This window comes from Aspergillus terreus, genomic scaffold (genome assembly GCF_000149615.1).
Source record: "Aspergillus terreus NIH2624 scaffold_11 genomic scaffold, whole genome shotgun sequence".
Classification (NCBI taxonomy): Eukaryota; Fungi; Ascomycota; class Eurotiomycetes; order Eurotiales; family Aspergillaceae; genus Aspergillus; species Aspergillus terreus.
Window position 1 is genome coordinate 608672 of NT_165934.1, and position 23657 is coordinate 632328.

The following is a 23657-nucleotide window of genomic DNA, read 5'->3' on the forward strand; positions in this document are numbered from 1 at the left end:
TTTGCATAGAGATTCATGGACTGTGTTGTTCGTGATGATAGTTGGCATTGGTTGACAACCAAAGAATAATGATAGAGACATTCCATTCTTTCGAGCCCTAGATAAAGAATGTATGTTGTGGTGGAGGAATTCAGGGCCATGTATATACATCGAAGCGAAGAGAGAGGGGGGAAGGTGAGTTGCCTAATTAGGCAGGGCAACCCAAAATCCTTTCTCCATCCCCGTCAGTTCTTCCTCGACTTCTCCTCTTCCCCTTCTTTTCCTCACCACATCCACCTCGTCACCCTCCGAATTTCTCGAATTCCTCGCTGTCCTACGCAATCTTCGTTGTGATCCCAATCTCCGTTCGCCTTCGTCCTCCCCTCGAAGGATTTTTTCCTCCCGTCCCTGAGCCCCTCCGCCGACCAACGCACACCTCACTGTTCACTTGGCCGAGTTGCCACTAGCCGGCCTTCTGCTAGCTTCCAACGACAGAACCCCGGCTTATTCAACCACCACCATCCCAATATCCCAGGTTTCGAAAGTTAAATTGTCTCCTTCGCTGCCCGACTGCTGGACACAGTTCTTCTTTCTCCGCGACCTCTTCCTCGGGGGATCGTCGTGAACCAATGAGAAGGTCGTAACGGCTTGCCGATAGTCCAACACACAACTCAGCCATCCTCATGGCTCGACGGTATCAGATCGACGAGCTGTTATGGCTTCGCGAATCACCCCTGGTCACGAAGCCCGCCAGCTTACCGCCGGTAGAAGAATGGATGGGGTGAGTCTTCCTCTTGCTGTCCTTCTCTGCCGTTTTCCTTGAGACTGACCTGGTCATGTCTTCCCAGCCCGATTCCCGACCCGGCAACGCAACGTAAAACAACTAACCCTCGAGATCCGAATAACCCCAACGACTCTACCGGTCGAAGACCGAGCATCTTCGAATCCCGTCACATCTCCCGTGGCTCGAATTCAGGTGATTATCTGCCTTCTTTATACCAACTCACGCCCCGTCGGGGTCCGTCGGTGTTGAGATCGATCGTCGAGCCCATCGCTAACTGAGGCTATCGTTACCGGACGTATAGAGGATATCATTCTTGGACCACCGAAAACTGCTTTCGCGTCTGCGTCTCGCGTGCCGGGGAAGACCTCGGTAGACTCGATCGAACGGCCGCTGAGGCAACCCGACACAGAAGATTCGAAGAACGATCGGTTCAATTTTCGTGACCGGTCCTTCCGAGATAAGGAGACCGGAGAGAGAGATTTTGATCGACGTGATGGAAAGACCACCGCGCCCTTCAACGGTCGACGTAGTGACCGCGAAGATTGGAATGCCGGGCGACCTCGTCGCACCTTCGGTCAGGATGACCCGGAGAGGAAACCGAGACGCAACGGAGATTTCGATCGATGGGAATCCCGCGATGGGCCCTTTGAACGAGGAGGAAGAGACAAGGATGGTCGGTTCCTCACTCGAAAGGATGGTCAACCAGGTCGCGCTCGGCATGAAGGCAGCTGGTTTCGCGACGATAATAACCACGATTCCCATGATGCAGAAGAAGATAGGAGCTCAATACGGAATCGTGAATGGCGCAGAGACAGACACGGCGCTGACCGTGACTGGACTCGCGGCGCCAAGTTCGAACAGGAGCCCGAATGGCTTGACACCACTGATAAGGATGAACCCCGCCGGGTGCACACTCAGGAGGATTTTGAACGCTGGAAGGAACGCATGAAAGCCGGTTCCTCGCAAACACAGGTCGAAGAGAAGAAGCAATCTCCGCCAGAGCCAGCTGCCAGCGTTGCACAGAAAGAGACCAGGCCAACCGACGGAGAGATATTCAGCAGCACTGGTACTCCCTTCCAAGGAGATGCGACAATGGAGCGCTTTTTTGGCCTTCTGAGCGAATCGAAACCGCCGCCGCCACCGCCGCCCCAGGAGATGAACACACCTTCCCCTGTTGAATCCATCAAGAAAGAGATGCTGCCAGGAAAGCCTGCGAAGTCATCTCGATTCGCTGGACTGTTTAGCCCTCCTCCTGGAAGTCCCGCAAAGGAGACCGATCAACAGTTTGGGATCTTTGCTACCAAGCCTTCGCCTGTCAACAGCGCCCCGAAACCTGATGCTGATCAAGAAGGTTTCCAGAGGATTCTCCAGATGCTAGGCGGAAACAAATCTCGCAATTCTACGCCGCATAATGACAATGTGCAGCTTAATCGGCCTGCATCTATCCACCATGCAGAACAGGGTCCGAGCGCCGTCTCATCCCCTCCTCGAGAGCAACTTCGCCGCCCGGATCCAATGGCGATGCCGGACACTCCCGTCCGAAACCCTGGTCTCCCTCTCGGTCAGGATCCTCAGGCGCGCGAGAGAGAACATCTTTTGCGACTGATGCAGCAGGTTCATGTTAGCCCTGGTCCTAACCAGCCCCAGGGCCAGCCACCGAGCGCCGGCCCCGGCCACGGTATGCCTAATATGTCAGAAATCCTGCCTCCCCCGCCAGGTCTTGGCTCCGCCCAGAAAACTCCGAATTTCATTGATGACCCGGCCATTGCGAGCATGCCCAGACCCGACATTGACCAACTTCGACGAAGACCCACGAATGGGCCTCCTCCCGGCTACTTCGAAGACATGCCTTTCCCCCCAGGTGGTAACGTTCCTATTACTCCTGGTGGCACCAGAGCTCCTCAGGGACAGGGTCTGCCTACAATGGCGATGCAGAGGCCCCCGGGATTCGAGCATATGCCGCCGCCTCCAGGATGGGCCGGCCCCCAGATGCCTCCGCAACAGGGTCGTGGGCCAGGTCCTTTGGGTCCGCCTCCGGGCATCCCGACCCCAAACGGCGGGGTCCCTCCGGGATTCATGATGCCCATGCATGGAAACATGCCTCCTCTCGGCGAGCGTCAGCCCTTGCCTCGTGGCGCTGGCGCTGGTGGAGCGGCTGGATTCCCTCCCCCGCCAGGCATGATGCCCCCTCCTGGCTACATGAACGGTCCTCCGCCAGCTGGGTTTCCACCCATGCCGCCTAGTGAGCTGATTGGTATGGGTCCCGGTGGGCAGGGTCCCTTCGACGGCAATCCTGCGCCCCAGGGACCCCCACCATCATCCAGACATCTGCTTGATATGTTTGGCCAAGTCGGCGGCGATGCCAGAGGCGGCATGGTTGGTCCTGGTCAATTCAGATAAGCAGACAGAATGATCAGTCCTCAATGGATCCTGGTGAATCAAATCTAAGGTGCGCTGTGATTTGTACGGTATATGGCAAATTCTCTTCGATTCTTCTAGCCCTCTTGCTACGCTCTCTGGCCGTCCAGTCTATTCTGCCTGTATCTTTGCTATCTTTGTTTCATCTACTGTCTTGCAAGGCTGGTGTTCCATCTGAAGTATTGGCCATATCGACGGAGGGTTGGAGAGGATGGTCATATTCCAGAATCCATCACTGGGGAGAGTGGCACGGTTGAGGATTAGGTGGAAGGCATTGCTATGTTGGTCAAGGGCCGATATACTGCCATCAAGCTTGATAGTACGCCTATCTAGGTAGCTGAATCTGACTCGACCTGGCCATATCACGTTCCTGTAGATTGTAACGCATATTTACATGTCTGAGGGTCCATCTCAGCTGACAGAACATACTATGTTATTGTTGTCCTCGCTCATCCGGTTCTTGCCCTGTCCGGGTCCCACGCCCAAACACTGCTACTTCCCAATCATTCCCTCCATTTCCATGTACGTTACCTCTTCGCCCTGATATGTCGACTGCATCGTCTACACTGCCCCTCCGCACCTATACAACCCAGACTGGGTAATATGGAGGAGCCAGGATCACCCAGATCTGACACAATGATGGACGAGATTGACCTCGAGCTCTGTCTCAACGTGGAACAATACGTATGGCCCTCTGCGCCATCATGACACACTAGGAATACTGATTGACTTGACCTAGCAGAATCAAACCTCGCCGTCAACAGCCCACGAAACAAGCTCGACTCTACCTATACATCATTCACCTCCTTCTACTCATACGCCCAACCCGCGTATACGCAGATACGACGACTTTCGCGCAGACTACGGTCTCGAAACCGAGCATCTCCACGACCTCCCCAACCCACAACATCTACCGAAAAGGCCCAGAACCTCGTCTACGAGCGCACAAGCGTATGTTTGCGAGCACGATACCACAGACCCTTCCGGACCCTCAACTTTTCGTCCCAACTCCGAAACCCCGGCCTCTGCGACACAAAGCTCCCCGCGTGAGAGCGACAACACCGCGCCGGAGACTGCTAACAAAAACACCCATACAGAAGGCCCCGGCGCGACACAGGACACGCACATCGCCTCGTCCATAGAAAGGGTCAGTCCTCGTGTGTTACCTCTCGATATAAGGAGTAGCATGGTTAGATCCTCGCCGATACCTACGCCCACGCCCACCCGCAAACCCATCTTCACCATCTACGAAGACCCCGAAGGAACAGACCCCATGGACATAGACATAGACGATCCATCTCCCGACTGGACCTCGCTGTTCCCGGACGACGACAAGGAGAATGAGGAGGAAGAAGAAGAGGAGGAGGAAGAGCCGTTGGATGAGGAGCGCGTGAATCCGGGGGCCGATGGGCCTCTAGGCTGGGAAGAGGAATACCGCGTGCCAGCACCGTCTCACGCAAATAGTGGGGATTATGCGGTGGATGATGTGGACGAAGCTTACCGGGTTTCGGGCACTGGGTACGATTCTATCGGAGCTTCTTCGTCATGGACTTTGGGGGGTGCGAGGGCGCGTGGATGGCGTCGTACGTTGCCGTGGAGGGCGATTGACCGCTGAGGTTGGTTGCTGATAATCTATACGTTTGTCTGTGTCTATGGGGTGTTTGCCGGTTCATGATTGATGCGCCGGTTCATGTATATGTTTTCTTACGTGTTCTGTCTGGCCTGGCATCTGGGGACCGACTGGTTCAATACAGTCGCAGAAGGCAAGCTTCTGTGTATGTTCCGAAAGTATCACGAGCTTGTGGTACCCAAGGACTTCTTTATGGATTTGTTTGATAGCGGGTGGCTTTAGAAAATAAAAAAGGGAAAGTAAAAAGAGAAGAGAAGAGAAGAGAAGAGGGCGTGCATTGGTCGAACATGCATCGCAGTCGGATAATGGGGCGAGTCGGGCGATAGGCACGTGCACATACCCCAAACATTGTCACAGATGGATGCACTCGCCATGTGGATTTCCTGTAGGACCTTCTATTTATGTGCACTGGCTGGGACAGATGAAACAAGGCCTGGATGAAACTTTGAACGCGGTTTGTCATTATCACGTGATATATAGTCGCTATCAAGGCCAACAATGCACCATTATTCTTCATTATATAGTATTATTAGGGTCCCCATCTTCAGTCATTCATCGTATACTTCCAGATTCCATGTGGCAGTAACGTCTGCCGCAGGCTCTGCATTTTCATCCGCAGCGTCGCCGCTTCTTCCTGCAACTCCTCGATGTACTGGACAGCATCCGTGAGGATGGCCATCTTCCGCGACGCCTGTCTGCGGGATGGGCCTCTCGTACTGCGACGCTCATACGACTGCAGCGCCTGTTCGAGGGCAGTGAAGTTGTTGCTCAGGTTCTCCCGGTAGCGCTTCTCAATGCGGTTGTGCGCGGTTCGTTGGGAAACGCGTTTCTGCGGCCGTTCAGGGGCAGACCCGACCGACTCGATGGGAGAGATGGACCTCGGTGGCGTCATTGCCACGGGAGGTAGGGGGCTATGCGTGTAGGGCTGACTGGTTGGGTGCGAGGTGACTCGCTGAATGGGATTAAGCGCGGGAGATGATGTTGATGAGGAGGAGGAGGGATGTTCTGAGGCGTCCACATAGTCGAATTGGTCCAGGTCAAGGAATGAAGACCAATCCGGGTTGGATATCGATGGGGACATATCGGAGATTGTGCCGGGCGATAGTGAGTCTGTTAAGAAACTAAACTCATTGCTATTCTGGGAGAAGTCAGACAACGCCCGTATCCTGGTCCGATCCGATTGCACTCACCAGGCGGTCTCGGCAGAAGTCTTGGTCAATTGCGTCTACCAGATAATCTGGAAGCGCATATGGTTCAATTGGACATGCCCACGGTTGTTGTAGAGGAGCGGCCATTGTGTGTGATTCCATTGTTCGTCAGACGGATGCGATGTGGTTTGAGATGAATCTTGGGCGAGAGATGGCTGTCGCACCATCGAAATGTCTGTTCTTATACCGGAGTAAATCTCCCCACAATGTCTCTTTTTTTGCTACCCCTGTCGCGGTGACCTCATGGGGCGTTTGTTGTGATACCATCCGTCGGCTCCGACTCGGCTTTAGAACAGGCCCCCTGTCTGATCCCCACTGCAGCTTAACGGATCCGTGGGGCGGGGCTTTTCGGGAGAACTTGTCTTTTGATAGTGGAATCGCACCTGAAAGGTTACAGAGGGTACTAGGTAGGCCACAATACAACTATACCCATTACTGGCATCCAGATAAACCGAGAGAAACCGAGAGGCGAAGAGAAATCAAAGGAAGCCGATTTTACTCCGTGCACCAACAACCAGATCCACCGTTCGTCGATCAATCCAGAATCCTCGCCTATTATTCCCCCCCGTTACGGAGTACAGCATGCAGCCAACACGGCATCCGGTATTTTGGTAAGGTTGCTCGTGGCGTCTGACACGTCGGGAATCAGCAGATTCCTCCCGGCCGAGCGAGCGAGCGGATGGGCTGATCCCCAAAGTGGTGTTACGATAGGCGGATAGGAGAGGAGAGCTGTATACCAGCCATTGAATGATGTATCTGATGTATATTGATGTCTATATTTACTCCCATGGTGTGCGATAAGATAGAGTTGAGATGTACCTTTTCCATTGCGTCATCGGCGAGTCATCCAGAGTCTGGAACCCTAAACTGCGCTTCCAACCACCGCATCAACATCCCCCACGTGCAGAATGCGGTCCAGACTTAAAACTACCCCGTAGAACAATCCCTTCAGGCACCCCTGCCCCCCCTTGATGCTCCTCCACATCGCATCGCCATGAACGTCTTCGACGAACAACGGGGCCGCATCGCCCTATACGCTCCCAAGGGCTCGCGACACAGCGCCACCATCGTCATTCTCCTCGAGAAGCTCAAGTACGTCAACCCTAGGTGTGCACAAACCAGCCTCCTCAACTAACCCCTCACAGACTCCCTTACCGTCTTCATCTCGTCGCCAGCGCCGACGATGTCCCCGACCACCCGGCCATTCCTCCCGGCGCGCGCGACAACCTCCCGCTGCTGACCAACGTCCAAAGCGACGGCGAACACGTCTCGCTGTGCGGGATCCGCGCCATCCTGGAGTATCTCCTCGCGCGATACGACGAGGACCACGTCGTGCGGTATGCGGACGGCTCGGCGCAGGAGCGCGACGTCGAGCGCTGGCTGTCGTTGGTGCTTCCGCATCGCAGCCAGGACAAGGAGGCGTCGCCGGCGCGATTCGATCTAGAGGCTGAAGATGGAGTCGTCTTTGCGCGGAAGGCGTTGAACCTGTACCTCAACCTGGAGCAGCATCTGCAGACGACGCGCAGTCGGTTTCTCGTGGGGAGCAAATGGTAAGCGTCTTGTCCTGTGGGGGTGGTGGGTGTCTGGGGCCGTTGCTGACGTGCGTGATGCAGTACCGTTGCAGACTTGGCGCATTTCCCGTATGTAGCGGCCGCTGGGGCTGTCGGGCTGGATCTGGAGAGGTTCCCCGAGGTGACTTCGTGGTATAATCGGCTGATCGAGGATGGCGCGGTGGCCAAGGGCATGAGGGCTGTTGGGCTGGAAGTTGCCGAGGCGTAATGATATCCTTGCTCATAAAGTGTTATTTGAGTTCCTCCAAACGGAGTATAGGTTCCTACCTACCTAAGACCAGGTGTATAGGGGCTATAGATGAGCAGATCCGATCATCTGACAGGCACAGATTGATTGCTCGTGTAATCCATGTGTCATACGAGATCCACATGCTAGATTTCCGGTTCGGGAAACCATACTAGATCTATTCCATATAACCACCGATTACTTCTCTACTCCCCCTACTCCTCAGCATTCCTCTCTAGTTTTCTACATCAATCTAGCTTCACTATGTGTATCGCAATCCTGTCCACCGAGCATCCGGACTACCGTCTCATCATCTGCAACAACCGCGATGTACGTTCGCCCTCCTCTACCTATTCAATCAGCTAACCCCTTAGGAATTCTTCCATCGGCCAACCGCCCGAGCCGGATGGTGGCCCTCCCCACATACCCACGTCCTCGGCGCCCGGGACATGGCGCGCGCCGTGCACGGCACCTGGCTCGGAATCACGAAACAAGGCCGTCTCGCCATTCTCACCAACTTCCACGAGGCCAGCCGCGACCAGGCCATAGGCAACTGCAGTCGCGGCGAGATCGTCAACAGCTGGCTCACGCTGCCCCCGGACAGCCCCCTCACCACGGAGGACTTCACTGCGCAGTTCACGCGCAACGGCTACCGCAAGCCGATTGGCGGGTTCAACCTCGTCTGCGGGAACGTCATGGAGCCGCTAGCCGTGTTCTCGAACCGGGGCGCTGCCGAGAAGGTCGTCCGCTGGGTGGCGAGTCAGCCGGGGGAGACCGTCGCCCTGAGCAATACGGAGTTTGGGGATCAGTCGTGGGCGAAGGTCGTGCAGGGGGAGAGGTCAGTGGCGGACGAGGTGGCGGCGCATGTCGACGGCCGGGAGGACGAGGATGCGCTGGTGGAGAGACTCATGGGGGTGCTGAGCACTGATACGCTGACGCGGTTGGAGGCGAATGCAGAGCTGGAGGCGTATATCGAGCATCTACCGGGGAGTGTGTTTGTCCCGCCAGTGGGCTGTCCTGATGACGGGATAGTGGAAGGCGAAACGTCGCTCCCCGGAGCGCCGAATGGAGCACCCAGTGCCGCGTATTTTCGGGGATTGTACGGCACGCAGAAGCAGACGGTAATTCTGGTGGGATATGATGGGCGCGTGCGGTTCGTCGAACGGACATTGTATGATGAGGATTGTCGGCCGGTGCCGGTGGAGAGTCGCGATCAGTCGTTCGAATTTGTCTGTGAGAGGTAGTCGAAGTAGAACGGTGAACTCAGATCATGGTCCACGAAAGCTGTTCCATCCGCGCTTACCCTACGTCATCCCGGCTGCGACGCTCGTACGACTGCTGCGCTGTCGATCAACCTGGCCTCAACCCCCAGCCAATCGTGCAATTCACAAGATCCCCGACCGTGTGACAGTGTCTGGTTCCGGAGGCTGTCGGATCTTGTGTTGGATGGTATGGTGTTCGGTCGGCGTTCCTGATCCATGAGTTGTGGTGGTGCTGTTTATTAAAATCTGCCACAAACACCACCATCAGCTTTGTTTTCCTCTCCATCCACCATCTCTTTCAACCTCTCCTTGCATTTCTCTCCTTCTCACTCGCTACAATCTCTCATTCTCGCATCATGTCAGAATCCACAAGTCCTCTGCCCGGCAGAGGCAAATCGCGACGCATCGGCATCCTAACTTCGGGCGGCGATGCCCCTGGCATGAACGCCGCCATTCGCGCCATTACACGCACCGCCATTCTGAACAACTGTGAGCCATACGCTATCCACGAAGGCTATGAAGGTCTCATTCAAGGCGGGTCCATGATCCGTCCCCTGCTCTGGGAAGACGTGCGCGGGTTTCTCGCTCGAGGAGGCACCCTCATTGGGTCCGCACGATGCGCCCGGTTTCGCGAACGCGAGGGCCGACTCCAAGCTGCCAAGAACATGGTCCTATCGGGCATTGACGCTCTGATCGTTTGTGGCGGAGATGGAAGTCTCACTGGCGCCGACTTGTTTCGCTCCGAGTGGTCTGGGCTGCTTAAAGAGCTCGTTGAAATGGGCACTCTATCGGCCGCGCAAGTCGCGCCTCATCAGACGCTGAATATTGTGGGCTTGCTGGGCTCCATCGATAACGACTTCTACGGCACGGATGCTACGATCGGTTGCTATTCGGCGTTGACGCGTATCTGCGAGTCCATTGACGCCGTCTTCGACACGGCCTCCTCCCACTGTCGGGGCTTTGTGATCGAGGTCATGGGGAGACATTGCGGATGGCTGGCGCTGATGGCGGCCATTGCCACGGGCGCGGATTGGTTGTTTATTCCTGAGCGGCCTCCTCGGGAGGGCTGGGAAGATGATATGTGTTCGATCATTATGAAGGTTAGAGTTCTTTATTCATCCTCCGTGGCACATAGCCCCAGAGATGGAGGTTTACTGACAGTGTCTCGTTCTAGAATCGCAAGCAAGGAAAACGACGCACCATCGTGATCATCGCCGAAGGGGCGCAGGACAGCGAGTTGAATCACATCGCCTCGTCCACCGTCAAGGACGTCCTCAGCTCCCGCCTCGGTCTCGACACTAGAGTTACAGTACTAGGCCATATTCAGCGGGGCGGAACACCCTGTTTCTACGATCGCTGGCTTGCAACCATGCAGGGAATCAAGGCCGTCCAGGCGGTACTGGATATGACCCCCGACACCCCTTCGCCAGTCGTGACTATCCAGGAAGACAAAATTGCGCTCTCCAATCTTTCCGAAACTGTCGCTGGTACCAAGAAAGTCAGCCTTCACATGCAAGCGAAAGATTTCCAAGCAGCGATGAAACTTCGGGACCCTGAGTTCTTAGAATACCATAAAGCCTATCGGCATTTGAACGCGGCTGACTATCGCAAGATGATAGTCCCGCCGGAGAAGGTAAGCCATCTGACCCGCGATCCGTCTTCTCAGGGGCTAATTTTCTGCAGCAAATGCGCGTTGCCATCATTCATGTTGGAGGCCCCGCGGGGGGCATGAATCCCGCGACTCGTGCGGCTGTTGCTTACTGCTTGGCCAAAGGACATACCCCCATTGCAATTCATAACGGATTCCCCGGTCTCTGTCGCCATCATGCAGACAAGCCCATCGGGTCTGTGCGAGAAGTAGAAGTGTTAGAGTCGGACGATTGGTTGAACCTTGGAGGGTCAGACATCGGGACCAACTGCGGATTGCCCTCGGAGGATATGCATACGACCGCCAAGTGTTTCGAACTGTACCGGTTCGATGCTCTCTTCGTGATCGGCGGCTTCGAGGCTTTTACGGCGATTAGCCAGCTCCGCCTGGCGCGCGAAGTGTATCCTGCCTTCCGAATCCCGCTTATCCTTCTCCCGGCCAGCGTGTCCAATAATGTCCCCGGCACGGAATACTCGCTGGGAAGCGATACGAGCCTGAATACACTGGTGACATTCTGCGACGTCATCCGACAGTCCGCCTCGTCGTCCGGCCACTGCGTCTTCGTGGTGGAAGCCCAGGGCGCCGACTCTGGATACCTCGCGACACTGGCCGGGCTCGCCGTCGGAGCAGCGACGGTGTACACACCCGACCGGAAAATTAACCTCGCCCGGCTGTCCGGCGATGTGGCGTATCTGCGTCAGCAGTTCGGACAAGACCACGGCGCCAACCAAGCTGGCAAGATCATCATTCGCAACGAGCGCACCTCGCCCATCTACACCACCGAGATGATCGCAAAGATCCTGCAGGACGAGGGGAACAACCGGTTCCAAGCGCAGGGGGTGGTCCCGGGCCATTTCCAGCAGGGGGGACATGTGTCACCTATCGACCGCATCCGCGCGTTTCGCATGGCTGTCAAATGCATGGAACATTTAGAGAGTTTTGCTGGCCGTTCGGCGGATGAGATCATGGCCGATGAGGATTCTGTCACTGTTATTGGATTTAAAGACTCGCATGTGCAACTCTCGCCTTTTGGCGGATTGACTGGCGTGGAGGCCACTGATACGAACTGGGCGCACCAGCGGCCGGTCCACGAGCCCTGGTTGAAGCTTCAACACGTCGTGGACGCATTGTCAGGAAGAGCCTCTAACGGGGGTGTCTTAGGGGCGTAATGATTCTGTTCATGATTTGCATGGTGTATGGTGTACAGAGGTTTTCTTAATATCCAGCCTGTGTATGAGTCTGGTGTTGTCTAGATACTAATTGAACGTGTTCGATATGGCATCTCTTTCATACTTGGGTGTCACATCCCTGTCCTGCATCTTCTTCCGTTCCGTCGCTTAAATTCTCTGCCATACAAGAGACAGATCCAATGAGCTCAAGGCATAGGCATCACTCTCGTACATGAGATTTCTTCCAATCCTCAGGGAGGTTGCATTCTTCTTCGCTTGTCTCCTCGTCCATTGGCTCTTCGGCACTGTTATTCCCTTGCCTTCTGAACATGTCATCGTGAGTGTAATATCTACCAGATGTTCCGCCTGACAGGCTAACGTCTCTCATCAGCGTGTGCACCGCATACCTTGGCCTCCTCCACGACATCGAACAAACGCTCACCACCACCGCCGCCGCCGCCGCCCGTAGGCGAGGAAGGGTGCTGGAGGCTGTGCTGCGGAAGGGCTGGAACCTCTACTGGAGGGGATGCAGCGGGGAATGGACTTCGCTTTTGAGAGTGAGAGGATGTAGCTGTTACATCACGTTATGAATAGTTGTCCGACTTAGGGTAGATGGTATCACGTGACTATATGTGAGACAGGTGCATGTTTGTTGATTGGTTTTATAGTTCGACCCTGGCTTTCAGTTTTCCTTGTCTCAGATGTAGTGAGATGTGCTGCCGGGATGACTGTTCTTGGTGGCCGATGTACGTGGAAAGCTATTTGTGCTAGTGTGAACGGAACACCGGCAGTCACAATTTGCTAAGTTTACTCCGACTTTAGCCTATCACACAAATACCAATAAATTAGCATTAACAGGTCCAGAGGACCCGATTAACCAGATAGAATTATTAGAAATGGAATGGCAACCACGGGACGAGGTTAACAATCGGCCCCACGGAGGCCATCCGGGTATCAATCATCCAACACACCTCGCTTCCCGTCCTGCTCATGAAACGTAGAACCGTATTATGGGCACAAACATCATATCCAGCAAAGAGCCGTCCCTTAATAGGGGACCTTTTCTTCGTAGATCGGCGGGACGCCCTTGTCCATATCCCAGTGGATGTGGTTCTTCTCGTCCAGCCAAGCATCCTCGTCCGTGATGGGGATGACGCGCATCGAATGCGCGACTTCCTGTCGGCTGATGCCCATCTCGTCGCGGGGGATCCAGAGAAGAGGGGGCTGGGAGGTGATGGCGGGATGGAAGTAGGCGTCGCGCTCGACCTCGGGAGGGTAGCTGACGGCCTCGGAGGCGGCGGGCACCAGACGGCGCAGATGTTCATAGCTGCTGTACTTGTCGGGGCGAAGGTACTTGATGAGGAAGTTGGACTTGGGCTCCGCCTGGCCGGTCAGGCCCTTCTCGGCCGAGTCGATGTTGCCCACGCTGCTGTCGTGGGCACCGTCTGTCTTGGCGGCGGTGCTGGCCATGCCGCTGTCGGACTGTTCGCCGTAGGACTGGCTCTGCTCGGTCTTCTCGCGGGCGAGGAGGGCCTCTTCCTCGGCCTCCAGGTTCTTGGGGAGGTAGTTGATCAGAGGCTCGATCGCCTGGTTGAGCGAGACGTGGTAGAGGATGATGAAGACCAGGAAGATGATCATCAGGATCAAGGGGCCCAAAGCAATTCGGTTCGACGCAGTTCCAATGGCGAACAGACCGATCAGGCACACCATCAGCAAGTAGCAGCCCACGGTGATATGCTGCAGGGCCCGCATGTAGACCTTTCCTTGCGTGTCGATATCAGCGTTCGACACGTACAGCATGTTGTACCGGTAGGCGAAATAGAACAGATAGAGACCGATGCTTGCAAAGGCCAATACCAGCGGGGCGATACAGGCGTAGGTGATGGCTGGATTTCGATGGGTTTAGTAGGATGTCAATCAGAGCTGCAGAATCAAGTATAGTCTTACCAATGACGGCCAACAGAGTGAAGGCCGGGTATACCGTTCCCCAGCCAAGACCAGCAAGAGACGACCAACGGGTATACATCTTGCGAGGGGTGTTGTCCAGAAGTCTGCCGAGAACCTTTCCGAGAATCAAGCCAGTAATCTGCAGCAGGGCGCCAGAACTGAAGGAAAGCCCTTGCAAGATGATATAAGAGATATAGAAGTTTGACACAGTGGGAATGTTATTCGCCAGCAACGTGGCAGCGGACGAGGGATTGTTAATGATCTTAGTAACCACGCTAGACGCGGACGAAGCAAGAGTCACGACCAGGAACACCTGGACCACCTGGAAGGCAAAATAGAAGTTCTGGGTCGTCAGCTCGACTGCGGCAGCGCTGGGAGCACCGCCCAGTCTGGCCATCACTGTGCAGCAGTTAGTATTAAGTGTCAAGATCGAACTTTGGGGCCAACTGACGTCTGAGAATAATGGGGAGCAATGCCATGAGGATCGACATCAACACGGTAGGCAAAAGAGAGGTAATGACACCCTTGATGAAGTCTGGAACGTCATTGATGAACCGTAGGAAGTGCACCTTATCCGTGATGAAGTTGATGTTGGAGATGGCACCGACGACGGCGGTAGGGATGGCCCAGAAGATAATAAGAGCAACAACAAATCCAATGGACACGGAGTACCGAATGATGCGCTCCCACCACTTGATTCGCAAGTTGGACCAAATGACCTGAGTGGGCTCCAAACCGATGTAACGGGGTGCCATGTGCAACGGAAGGTTGTGGGCCACTGCGACCTGTTAGAAGGCGAAGTGTCGCTGACACAAGGAGCAGGAAGACATACCAGATTGGAAAGCCGACTGTGCGTCGGCCTGCTGATAGAATTCGACAAACACAGACGAGACCAGTTTGGCATCACCAGCACGGTGCTTGGCCTGCAGCTCCTCGATCTCCGGGGTGAGACGCTCAATCTCCGACCTGGCCCAGTTGATGGTATCGACCTTCTTTCCAATGAGAAACTTGAGTCGGTGCGTGGGTCGGTCCTTTGGCGATACCCAGCGGGCAGCAACGGAGCCGGATTCATCATCAGGAGCATCGCCCACGTTCTCCGGGTGGAGCGGGCCATCTTCAACGTTGCCTTGTTTCTTAAGAGCCTTCAGGCGGGCCTTGTTCGCAAGCACAATCAGCTTGGTTTCGGCGGCCTCGAGCTTCATGGCCGCATCGTCCCGCTCCTTGACTTTGTCCTCCAGCTTCGACGTATCGGTCGCAATCCAGACGTTTTTGACCTTGGACGGACCGAACATTTGGCGGACCTTATCACGGTTCAGATACTTCTCGGTGACTGCGGTGAAGAGCACGGTGCGAGAAGACAGACGGCTGGCATAGGCAGGAGACAGCGCATACGCCTGGCGCAGGTTAATGTAGAAGATGCTCTCACGGGTGATCGTGAAGAAAACGAAACCTGTGGGGAGTGAGTCCAGAGGTACATTCGGGTGCGCGACATTGGAGCGACCACCTACCGACAAAGATCCACGCAATGAAGGTGTGGGCGAAGTAACGGGCGAACTTGTCTTCGGCCACATTGGACATGCTCAGAATATCCAACTGGACCTTGCCAGCGCCACCAGTTCCATTGACCGGCAACAAGACGGGAAAAGTGATCAAACAACCGACAAAGCAGATCATCGAGGCCAATTTGAGGAAACGGATCAGGAGGTAGGCGTCCATGGAGTGGTGCTGTAAGACATATTCGTCGGGCAACTTGTACATATCGCGAATCCAAGTGAGTAGGCCCGTGGAGGCAGCGGGTGTCCGCTGCTCGGGGGGCAGAACACCGAGGTAGGTACGCGGCATGTATGTTCTGCGCTGACTGCGGCGCAGGATGACGAAGACCAAGACCATGGCACCGGCGACCACCAGGGAGGGCACCAAGGTGGTGACCAGGCCCGAGGCCGAGTTGGAGGTGCTATGCGCTTCTTCCTAGAGGGCGTTAATGGCAATGGAGTGGGTGAGGGCTAATAGGAATGCGTACAGCGTCCGACATGGTGACGGCGCAACGATTGACCCTCGGATACTAAGACGAATATGCGCGCGGACCAATCGTCAACAGAGAGTTGCGACTGGGAATTATGATCGCGAAATTGTCGCGACCTCACCAGGGGAAACCAGGTGAGAAAAGGGATTGTATGCGCAATGGATGGAAAGAGTGTCGCAGGAGGAAACAGAAGGAAAAATCGATGGCAGAGATAAGGGAGAAGAAAAGACAATCAAAAGAAGGGTGGCCCAGCTGAAAAGATTTGGGAGGGAAAAAGGGTCGAAAGAAGGTTCAAGGGGGATCGAAGATCGAAAGGATGGCAATGTTTGGCGCTCTCCCCTTCTTTTAGGTACCCGGTATTGATCTTCCAACGCAAAAAAACTCTAGCTGCGACATGAACACATGCCAATTGGAGTGCCAGGAATGACGATGGAGGTTGGGATGAAGGATGGTTCCTCGGGATCACTTTCTTTTTCTTCAGGTGGACGATGGGTTATCGGCGAAATTGAAGATGCGCCCCCACTGGCGCGGTCAGAGCGAGTCAATCAGCAACGTAACCAGAGTCGAGCCACACATGGATCCCGGCGACCGATCTCTGGGACGGCGGGAAATCGATGACGATGAATGTCCGATCAGCTCGCACTTAAAATTCGGACCCAGTCCCTCGCAGGGGGGGAAGATGACGATCGATGATATGAGGTGGGAGCTGGGTGGTGCGGAGGGGGTTCAGCCACGAGCGTGGGTTGTTTGTCACGGGGGGAGTCTGTCATGTATTCGGCGTACACAATGTTTCAAGGGGAAGAAAAGGAGCAGAGAACGAGAAGGAGACGAGACGAAAGTGGGCATGGTGGCTGGAAACGAATTCCGTAGGATGAAGACGAAGAGAAGAAGAGGATGAAGTGGAGATGGACTAGTGGATGCGCTGGCAAATAGATCCTGCCTTAGCGTCGCCAGCGGTGGCGAAACTCGGCCGTACCGAACCTGGTACCGGGAAGATCCACCTGTTCAGCCCCTGAGAAATGGTACCTCGAGGTCCAGGAACGGTACCGTTACGCCGTATCCTCCCTCATCCACTCGCCACGCACGCACTGATCGTCCCAGTGGATCGACCCATTCAGCATCAGCCACATCTCCAAAGGCCTCAGCCACATTGTCTCCTCTGTTCATGGTCTGTTCCATGGATAACTCCTACCACAATACGTATTTCATAGGTAGTCCATGATGCTTAGATGTTCCCCCTATCACTGACTAAAAGTCAGTTGCCTAGACCTCGTATCGTATCGCCTCCTGTCGCCTTTCTCCGATCGCAGATGACCACACTCGGCATTCCAATGATATCATGGGCATTTCCCGAAAGAATCCACAAGTGAGTCTATATCGATGTCGGGGTTGATAATATATCTCATCCGATTCAAGGCACATGAATTGGTCTCGTTCATTGATACTATGGAGAAATATATAGTACATGCCTATGTACTAAGTCACTCAGTGTGTTGACTCCAACGTAGACTACACTCAACCAATAGTTATATATTGTCTCCGTCAACATCAATATATACCTCTACAATAGTCTACTAAATACCGGACACCCTACTCATCACATTAAACGGCTGCCTGCAAGCCGCAAGGTCCCCCTGCGTGGTAAGAACTATGTCCAAGAATATACAACACGTGCTGCCCCAGGCACGATCGGTCCATCACACCACTCACCCTCCCTCTGACCCCTCCACTTTGGCGCCGTACAGCTCGTTTTCAAACGCATCTATCCCACGGAGTGGCGGCGTCAACATCAACAGACTAAACAGGATTTCGTTGAACAGAAACTGCAGATCCGGTCGGAGCTGCTTGTGCATCTTCAACAACTCCCCCGTTGACCAGCCTCGCTCCGCATCCTTCAGGTCCGTGTCGCACCGCTCCTCCAACAGCAGCCAGATGAGCGTCTCGCACGCCGGATTCCGGTCCAGTTGGTGTTCCTTCACCATCGCCCGAAGATAATTGAGGAACCGCCCCGTCTTCCCCGGCGAATCCTGGAAATCCCACAGCGTCTTGGTGATGTAGATCAGCGCCGCCGTGCGTGACAGCTCCTGCGTCGGCGCATTCCGCACCACATACATCCGACAGTCATGCGGCACCTGCGACGGCCGAGGCCCGCTGGACAGCAGAGGAAACAGCGGACTGTCCATCTGGAAAGCCAACCGCCGCTGCGGCACCGCCGAGAGATAGGCGTCCGTGTTGTGTTCCAACATGAGGTCCTCGGCGCTGCGAAGGAACGCCATCAGCCACTGCTGGCCATTCTCCCCGATCTCCGACTGTGGGGGCGCTAGGTTATATCGCACATAATGCAAGAACACCCCGACCGAACTGCTGGATCCGGCCCGCGGTCGGAGAATCTGGACAGCCCGGTCCGCGTGTCCCTGGGCGATTGTTTTGCTTCCAAAGCGCTCCTCGTGCAGTGCCATACCCGTCAGTGCCAATGCCAGTGTGTCCACGTCGATGGACATGGAGCCTTTCATCACTCTGTCGATAGATTGGGTCGCCTCGTCAACGTGCGTTTCGGCTTCGTGACTATCCTTGAGATTGTATAGTTGCGTTTTCCAGCGGGCACAGTAGGCGAGGACGACGGCCTGAAAGGTCAACGGGTGGTTCATGGCCGCTTTGAAGATGGAGTTTTTGATGTGTTTGTTCTGACCCGACCAGTACGTCAGCCGGTATATCCAGTAGTCGGCTAGCTCCACATCCTGCGTGGAGTGATCGATGGGTAGGGTCTCAAAAGGATCTTTTCTGGATGCATCGAGAAGGGTGATGGGCGACTCCAAAGTGTGATTCTCGGCGGGACAAGAAGCCGATCTCAGTACAGGGAGTCTGGTCTAATCCAGCGTTAGCAGGTAGCCATGGCTGCAATCGAAGGGTAAAGCTTTATTATCAGACATCACACATACCGATGATGGATCGTCCGAATCAACCGGATCCGACTGACCGACAGGTGTGATGACCTCCTTACCGCCCTCATCCAGGACCACCTTCTTCTGTTCCCATGGAAGATATCGGAAAGGACGGATGGCTTTTTTGTCTGGGTCGTTTCGAGGAAGAGAATGTTTGCGTTGTTTTCGTTTCTCCTGGACATGATGGCGCATGACATGGGCCCGTTTCTCCCGTGACGAGGAGTTTGAATCGACAAAGTAGAATATTTGATTTTTGGAGGATGGATCTTCGCTGACGGGAAGATGCTTGCGCTTCTTTACCCTAACCGGAGGTTGGAGGTCCTCATCGGCCGGTCCTGGACGAGAAGTCAACATGTCAATTCCAGGGAGACGCAACGCAGTGGATAGATGGATGCACCGACTTTTTTGAGACTCCAATTCGGCTGCCGGCCCATGAATCTTGGACTCAAGCTCGGAACGTGTCAAATCAGCCGACGGGTTCCTGCCCACGGACATTGCGCGCCGCCCCAGTGGCTGACTCCTTTTTTTGTTTTCTTTCCCCTCTGGCGGGCGATCGATGGATGGGGGTAGTAGACGAGAACGACCACCGTTAGGATAGCATATCGAACAGACAATAACCAGAAGACCCCCGAAAGACGAACAACGAAGTGAGATGAGACATCGCCCGGTCAATGCGGCTGTCGGACCGTCAGGCCACGAACAGGGAGCGTGGTCGTTTGGGGCTTATCTATTCTGTCCAGGGACTAGGACAACCCCGACAATGGATTATTGCCTGCTAGAGGGCTAGTGCGTCCGACTACTCCTGGGAGGAGAAGGACAGCCGCCATCAGCGGTGGGGGGTTCACGGACAACTAAGAGGCCCCGTTGCTTGCTCTCCGAAAGTCTAACCAGCAGCCATACCCGGTGTCATTGGCCATGGGCGGCGTGCTTTGGTCTCCGAGTCGTTAGCTTGAGGCCATCGCGGGCGATTGGATGCGGAAGTGCAAACCGCCTGCATTGGACAGGGTCCGCCGGGGGATGGTTGACCAGTGGGCGTGGAGACCGTTCTCCTGAATGAGCTAGGCGCGTTGAGGAGCTCCGTGCGCCGCATCAGGTAAGTTAGTTACCTCGCTCGCTCGTTACCTCGTTCGGGGATATGGTGCGATCTCCTTCCCGACTCGGGCGCTTTGCCGTCTTACGTCAGGTACTTTTGAGACGCTTACGTCAGCAACCCGAACAGGAAATGGAAACCACTTAACGCGTCGGCTCCGCATCAACCTTCCGCCGACGCGTCTCGCGTCGCCCACGCGTTCCTCGTGCCGAAAAAAGAAATCGGAGATTCGCATGGCAACCATCCCTCCATTCATTCATCCATCAACAACGCCTGGTCGGTGAGGAAGAGGGTACCAGTTTTATTCACACACGCCCGTTCTCTCTCAGCCCGTGGTGGCTTCCCTCTTGTCATCATCTTCCTACCATGTCTTCTCTCTTCGATGCCGTCCTCCAGTCCGAATTGGGCTCAACGGCGGGCTCCCGGGCTCATCCCTTCAATTCGGATATCCCCAGTTCACGACCACAGCCCATGTCTGAGAGCAATGGCCCGATGAGTGATGCGAATGCCATGGCAGATGACCAAGGCGCCGAGGCCAATGACTCGACTGTCATCCGTCGCAAGAATCCCTACGTCCGTCCTCCGCCGCCTGTCGTCGACATCGCGGGCGAAAAAGTGCGGCAGGCCTTTTCCGAGTTCCTTCAGACGTTCGAGGATGAAAACCCGCCATCTCAACCGCCTCCCTCTTCCGAATCGTACACGGGCAAGTTCTACATCGACCAAATCTCGGGCATGTCCAGGTTCAATGTGTCGACCCTCTATGTCAATTTCAACCACCTAGCCTCCTACGATAATGGCATCTTGGCCGACGCGATTGTCAACCAATATTACCGTTTCCACCCCTTTCTCACAAGAGCACTCCACGACCTGATCGCCAAAGTCGTCCCGGCCTATTATAATTCTCACCGCCGAATCGATCATCCCCAGTCCGAGGCTGGCACGTCGATAATGGGCGCCGCCTCCAGCCAAACCCAAACCGCACAGGATAATGGCGAAACCGAGAAGGATCCTCGGAGGAAGACTCGTAACCAACAGACGGACAAGTTATTTTCTCTCGCGTTTTACAATCTGCCGTTAGTGTCCCGCTTGCGTCAACTGCGCACCGCCCAGATCGGAAAGCTGCTGTCGGTCTCCGGCACGGTCACCCGGACCTCCGAAATTCGCCCCGAGTTGTCGCTCGGCTCGTTCATCTGTGAAGCGTGCCGGACGGAATGCCCCGATGTCGAACAGACCTTCAAATATACCGAGCCCTCTCGGTGTCCCAATGAGTTATGCGGCAACCGGGTCGGATGGCGCCTGGACATTGGAAAGAGTACTTTCGTGGACTGGCAGAAAGTGAAGCTGCAGGAGTCTTCTCATGAGATTCCCACCGGTAGCATGCCCCGTACGATGGATATCATCTTGCGTGGGGAAATGGTCGACCGTGCCAGAGCTGGTGAGCGTTGTATCTTCACGGGTAGTCTGATTGTGATTCCCGATGTCAGCCAACTCGGGCTTCCGGGTGTGCGACCCCAAGCCATCCGCGACGATAGTGGATTCCGTGGCGGGGACGTGGGAGGAGGCGGCGTTTCGGGTCTCAAGGCTCTGGGTGTTCGGGACCTGGGGTACCGACTTGCCTTCCTTGCGTGCATGGTCACTACGGATACTTCGACTCCGGGCCAGCGCCCCAAACAAGTGACTGAACCATCCATCAACGGCCTGACCATCGCCAACCAAGACCAGGACGCCGAGAACAGTGATGACAACGCCCAAGAGGCCCTTCTTCAAATCTTGACGCCTCATGAAGTCGACGATTTGAAGGATCTGGTGCATTCCGATTACATCTATTCTCGGTTGGTGGATTCAATCGCTCCCATGATTTATGGACATCGCCAGATCAAAAAGGGTCTGCTGCTCCAACTCATTGGAGGAGTTCCCAAGACAACGGAACAGGAGAGCATGCAACTTCGTGGTGACATCAACATTTGCATCGTCGGTGATCCGTCGACGAGTAAGAGCCAGTTCTTGAAGTAAGTTCCTCGCAAGCCGTGGCCTTGCCCAGTATTGACGTCTCTAGGTACATTTGCTCTTTGCATCCTCGGGCAGTCTACACCAGTGGTAAGGCCTCGTCGGCCGCTGGTTTGACGGCTTCGGTAGTGAAGGATGCGGAGACTGGCGAATTTACCATCGAAGCTGGTGCCCTGATGCTTGCAGTATGTGTGGTCGAACTCTAATTCCTTTGGATTTGGATTGCTAACTATCGACTCTAGAACGGAGGCGGTATCTGTGCTATTGATGAGTTCGATAAGATGGATATCAGTGATCAAGTTGCCATTCACGAAGCTATGGAGCAGCAGACGATTTCCATCGCCAAGGCAGGCATCCACACTACTCTTAACGCGCGCGCCTCTATCCTTGCGGCCGCCAACCCTATCGGTGGACGCTACAACCCCAAGGTCTCTCTTCGCTCCAACCTCAACTTCAGTGCTCCTATCATGAGCAGATTCGATCTGTTCTTCGTGATTCGGGATGAACCCAATGAATCGGTGGACCGCAACCTCGCCGACCACATTGTCAACGTGCACATGAACCGCGATGAAGCCGTCCAGCCGGATCTGAGCACCGAACAACTCCAGCGGTATATTCGCTTCGCCCGCACATTCAAACCAGTCTTCTCGGAGGAGGCTAAGGCCCTCCTGGTTGAGAAATACAAGGAGCTCCGTTCGAACGACTCGCAAGGCGGCGCGGGTCGGTCGTCCTACCGCATCACTGTCCGCCAGCTCGAGTCCCTGATCCGTCTGTCGGAGGCCGTCGCAAAGGCCAACTGCGTGGAGGAGATTACGCCGGACTTTGTGCAGGAGGCATACGACCTGCTGCGTCAAAGCATTGTCACGGTTGAAAAGGATGATGTGGAGGTGGACGATGGGGAATTTGGCGGCCATGCCCACGACGAAGATCACGAGATGGGTGACCGTGACCGTGAAGGGGACAGCCCTATGGCCGAGGGGGCAGAGGAACCGGCTCCCCAACGGCCTCGGACGAAGATCACCTTTGACAAATACATGAAGATCCTCAATCTAGTTGTGCAGCGGGTCAACGAGGACGAGTCCCAGTCGGGAGAAGGTGTCGAGCAGGAGGATCTCATCGTGTGGTATCTGGAACAGATCGAGTCGGAGCTGGACAGCGAGGAGGACTTCCAGCGCGAGCGTTCGTTGGCCGGAAAGGTCCTGAAGCGAATGGTGAAGGATAACATCCTGATGCCGATTCGTGGCGAGGGTCTTGTCGATCCGGAGGAACAGGGCGACTCCGCCCCGAAGACGGTCTACGTGATGCATCCCAACTGTGCCGCGGATGATATCGTCCTGCCGGACCCGAATGAACGGAAATCGAAACGATAGATCTAGCATATACCTTGGTGATTGAGATAATACAATTAATGAGTTATGCCATGACGCATGTGCCTATGGATGTTGTCGGCAGTTGGTAGAGAGTTCCTGTAGGCGTACTCATGTATCACGACTGATTTCCCTTCATGTGATATCAGAAGCATTTCACTGATCCCGTCTCATTGCCGAGTCGGTGTTCGGCATCCAAACACCGCTGAGTGTACCCTTGTGTTGACCGTTCTGTATAGCTTCACCTACATCCTCACCTACAACTTCGCATACTCTCACTAGATCTCACTTCTCATATTCCATTCATCCTCTTGATCTCCTCATCCAACTATTTCCTCTGAATCACCGCTAATCCGACTCTCCTCTACCTCACCTCGCTATCCTCC

At 55.0% G+C, this 23657-nt stretch overlaps 9 protein-coding genes across 9 annotated transcripts; 6 read left to right on the forward strand and 3 right to left on the reverse strand.

The window, feature by feature from the left end:
• Nucleotides 1-662: 662 nt before the first annotated feature.
• Nucleotides 663-4796, forward strand: ATEG_07642 (uncharacterized protein; the record flags this gene model as incomplete). The annotated part of the gene is made up of 6 exons (XM_001216263.1): nt 663-760; nt 828-955; nt 1065-3139; nt 3473-3500; nt 3585-3703; nt 3924-4796. 6 exons carry the CDS (start codon nt 663-665, stop codon nt 4794-4796), a joined length of 3321 nt encoding a protein of 1106 aa, XP_001216263.1.
• A 559-nt stretch (nt 4797-5355) lies between these two features.
• ATEG_07643 (uncharacterized protein) lies at nt 5356-6106 on the reverse strand (the record flags this gene model as incomplete). Its single annotated transcript, XM_001216264.1, has 2 exons — nt 5356-5949; nt 6002-6106. 2 exons carry the CDS (start codon nt 6104-6106, stop codon nt 5356-5358), a joined length of 699 nt encoding a protein of 232 aa, XP_001216264.1.
• Nucleotides 6107-7013: 907 nt separating this feature from the next.
• Nucleotides 7014-7573, forward strand: ATEG_07644 (uncharacterized protein; the record flags this gene model as incomplete). Its single annotated transcript, XM_001216265.1, has 2 exons — nt 7014-7111; nt 7165-7573. 2 exons carry the CDS (start codon nt 7014-7016, stop codon nt 7571-7573), a joined length of 507 nt encoding a protein of 168 aa, XP_001216265.1.
• Nucleotides 7574-8080: 507 nt separating this feature from the next.
• Nucleotides 8081-9060, forward strand: ATEG_07645 (NRDE family protein; the record flags this gene model as incomplete). The annotated part of the gene is made up of 2 exons (XM_001216266.1): nt 8081-8146; nt 8191-9060. The coding sequence occupies 2 exons, from the start codon at nt 8081-8083 to the stop codon at nt 9058-9060; spliced, it is 936 nt and encodes a 311-aa protein (XP_001216266.1).
• A 560-nt stretch (nt 9061-9620) lies between these two features.
• Nucleotides 9621-11895, forward strand: ATEG_07646 (6-phosphofructokinase beta subunit; the record flags this gene model as incomplete). Its single annotated transcript, XM_001216267.1, has 3 exons — nt 9621-10178; nt 10253-10711; nt 10762-11895. 3 exons carry the CDS (start codon nt 9621-9623, stop codon nt 11893-11895), a joined length of 2151 nt encoding a protein of 716 aa, XP_001216267.1.
• Nucleotides 11896-12942: 1047 nt separating this feature from the next.
• On the reverse strand, nt 12943-15874 carry ATEG_07647 (putative DUF221 domain protein; the record flags this gene model as incomplete). The annotated part of the gene is made up of 6 exons (XM_001216268.1): nt 12943-13781; nt 13843-14241; nt 14294-14620; nt 14675-15292; nt 15351-15810; nt 15863-15874. 6 exons carry the CDS (start codon nt 15872-15874, stop codon nt 12943-12945), a joined length of 2655 nt encoding a protein of 884 aa, XP_001216268.1.
• A 502-nt stretch (nt 15875-16376) lies between these two features.
• Nucleotides 16377-16763, forward strand: ATEG_07648 (uncharacterized protein; the record flags this gene model as incomplete). The annotated part of the gene is made up of 1 exon (XM_001216269.1): nt 16377-16763. One exon carries the CDS (start codon nt 16377-16379, stop codon nt 16761-16763), a length of 387 nt encoding a protein of 128 aa, XP_001216269.1.
• An 808-nt stretch (nt 16764-17571) lies between these two features.
• ATEG_07649 (uncharacterized protein) lies at nt 17572-19161 on the reverse strand (the record flags this gene model as incomplete). Its single annotated transcript, XM_001216270.1, has 2 exons — nt 17572-18732; nt 18805-19161. The coding sequence occupies 2 exons, from the start codon at nt 19159-19161 to the stop codon at nt 17572-17574; spliced, it is 1518 nt and encodes a 505-aa protein (XP_001216270.1).
• Nucleotides 19162-20263: 1102 nt separating this feature from the next.
• Nucleotides 20264-23274, forward strand: ATEG_07650 (MCM DNA helicase complex subunit MCM6; the record flags this gene model as incomplete). Its single annotated transcript, XM_001216271.1, has 3 exons — nt 20264-21906; nt 21954-22089; nt 22147-23274. 3 exons carry the CDS (start codon nt 20264-20266, stop codon nt 23272-23274), a joined length of 2907 nt encoding a protein of 968 aa, XP_001216271.1.
• Between the last annotated feature and the right edge of the window lie 383 nt (nt 23275-23657).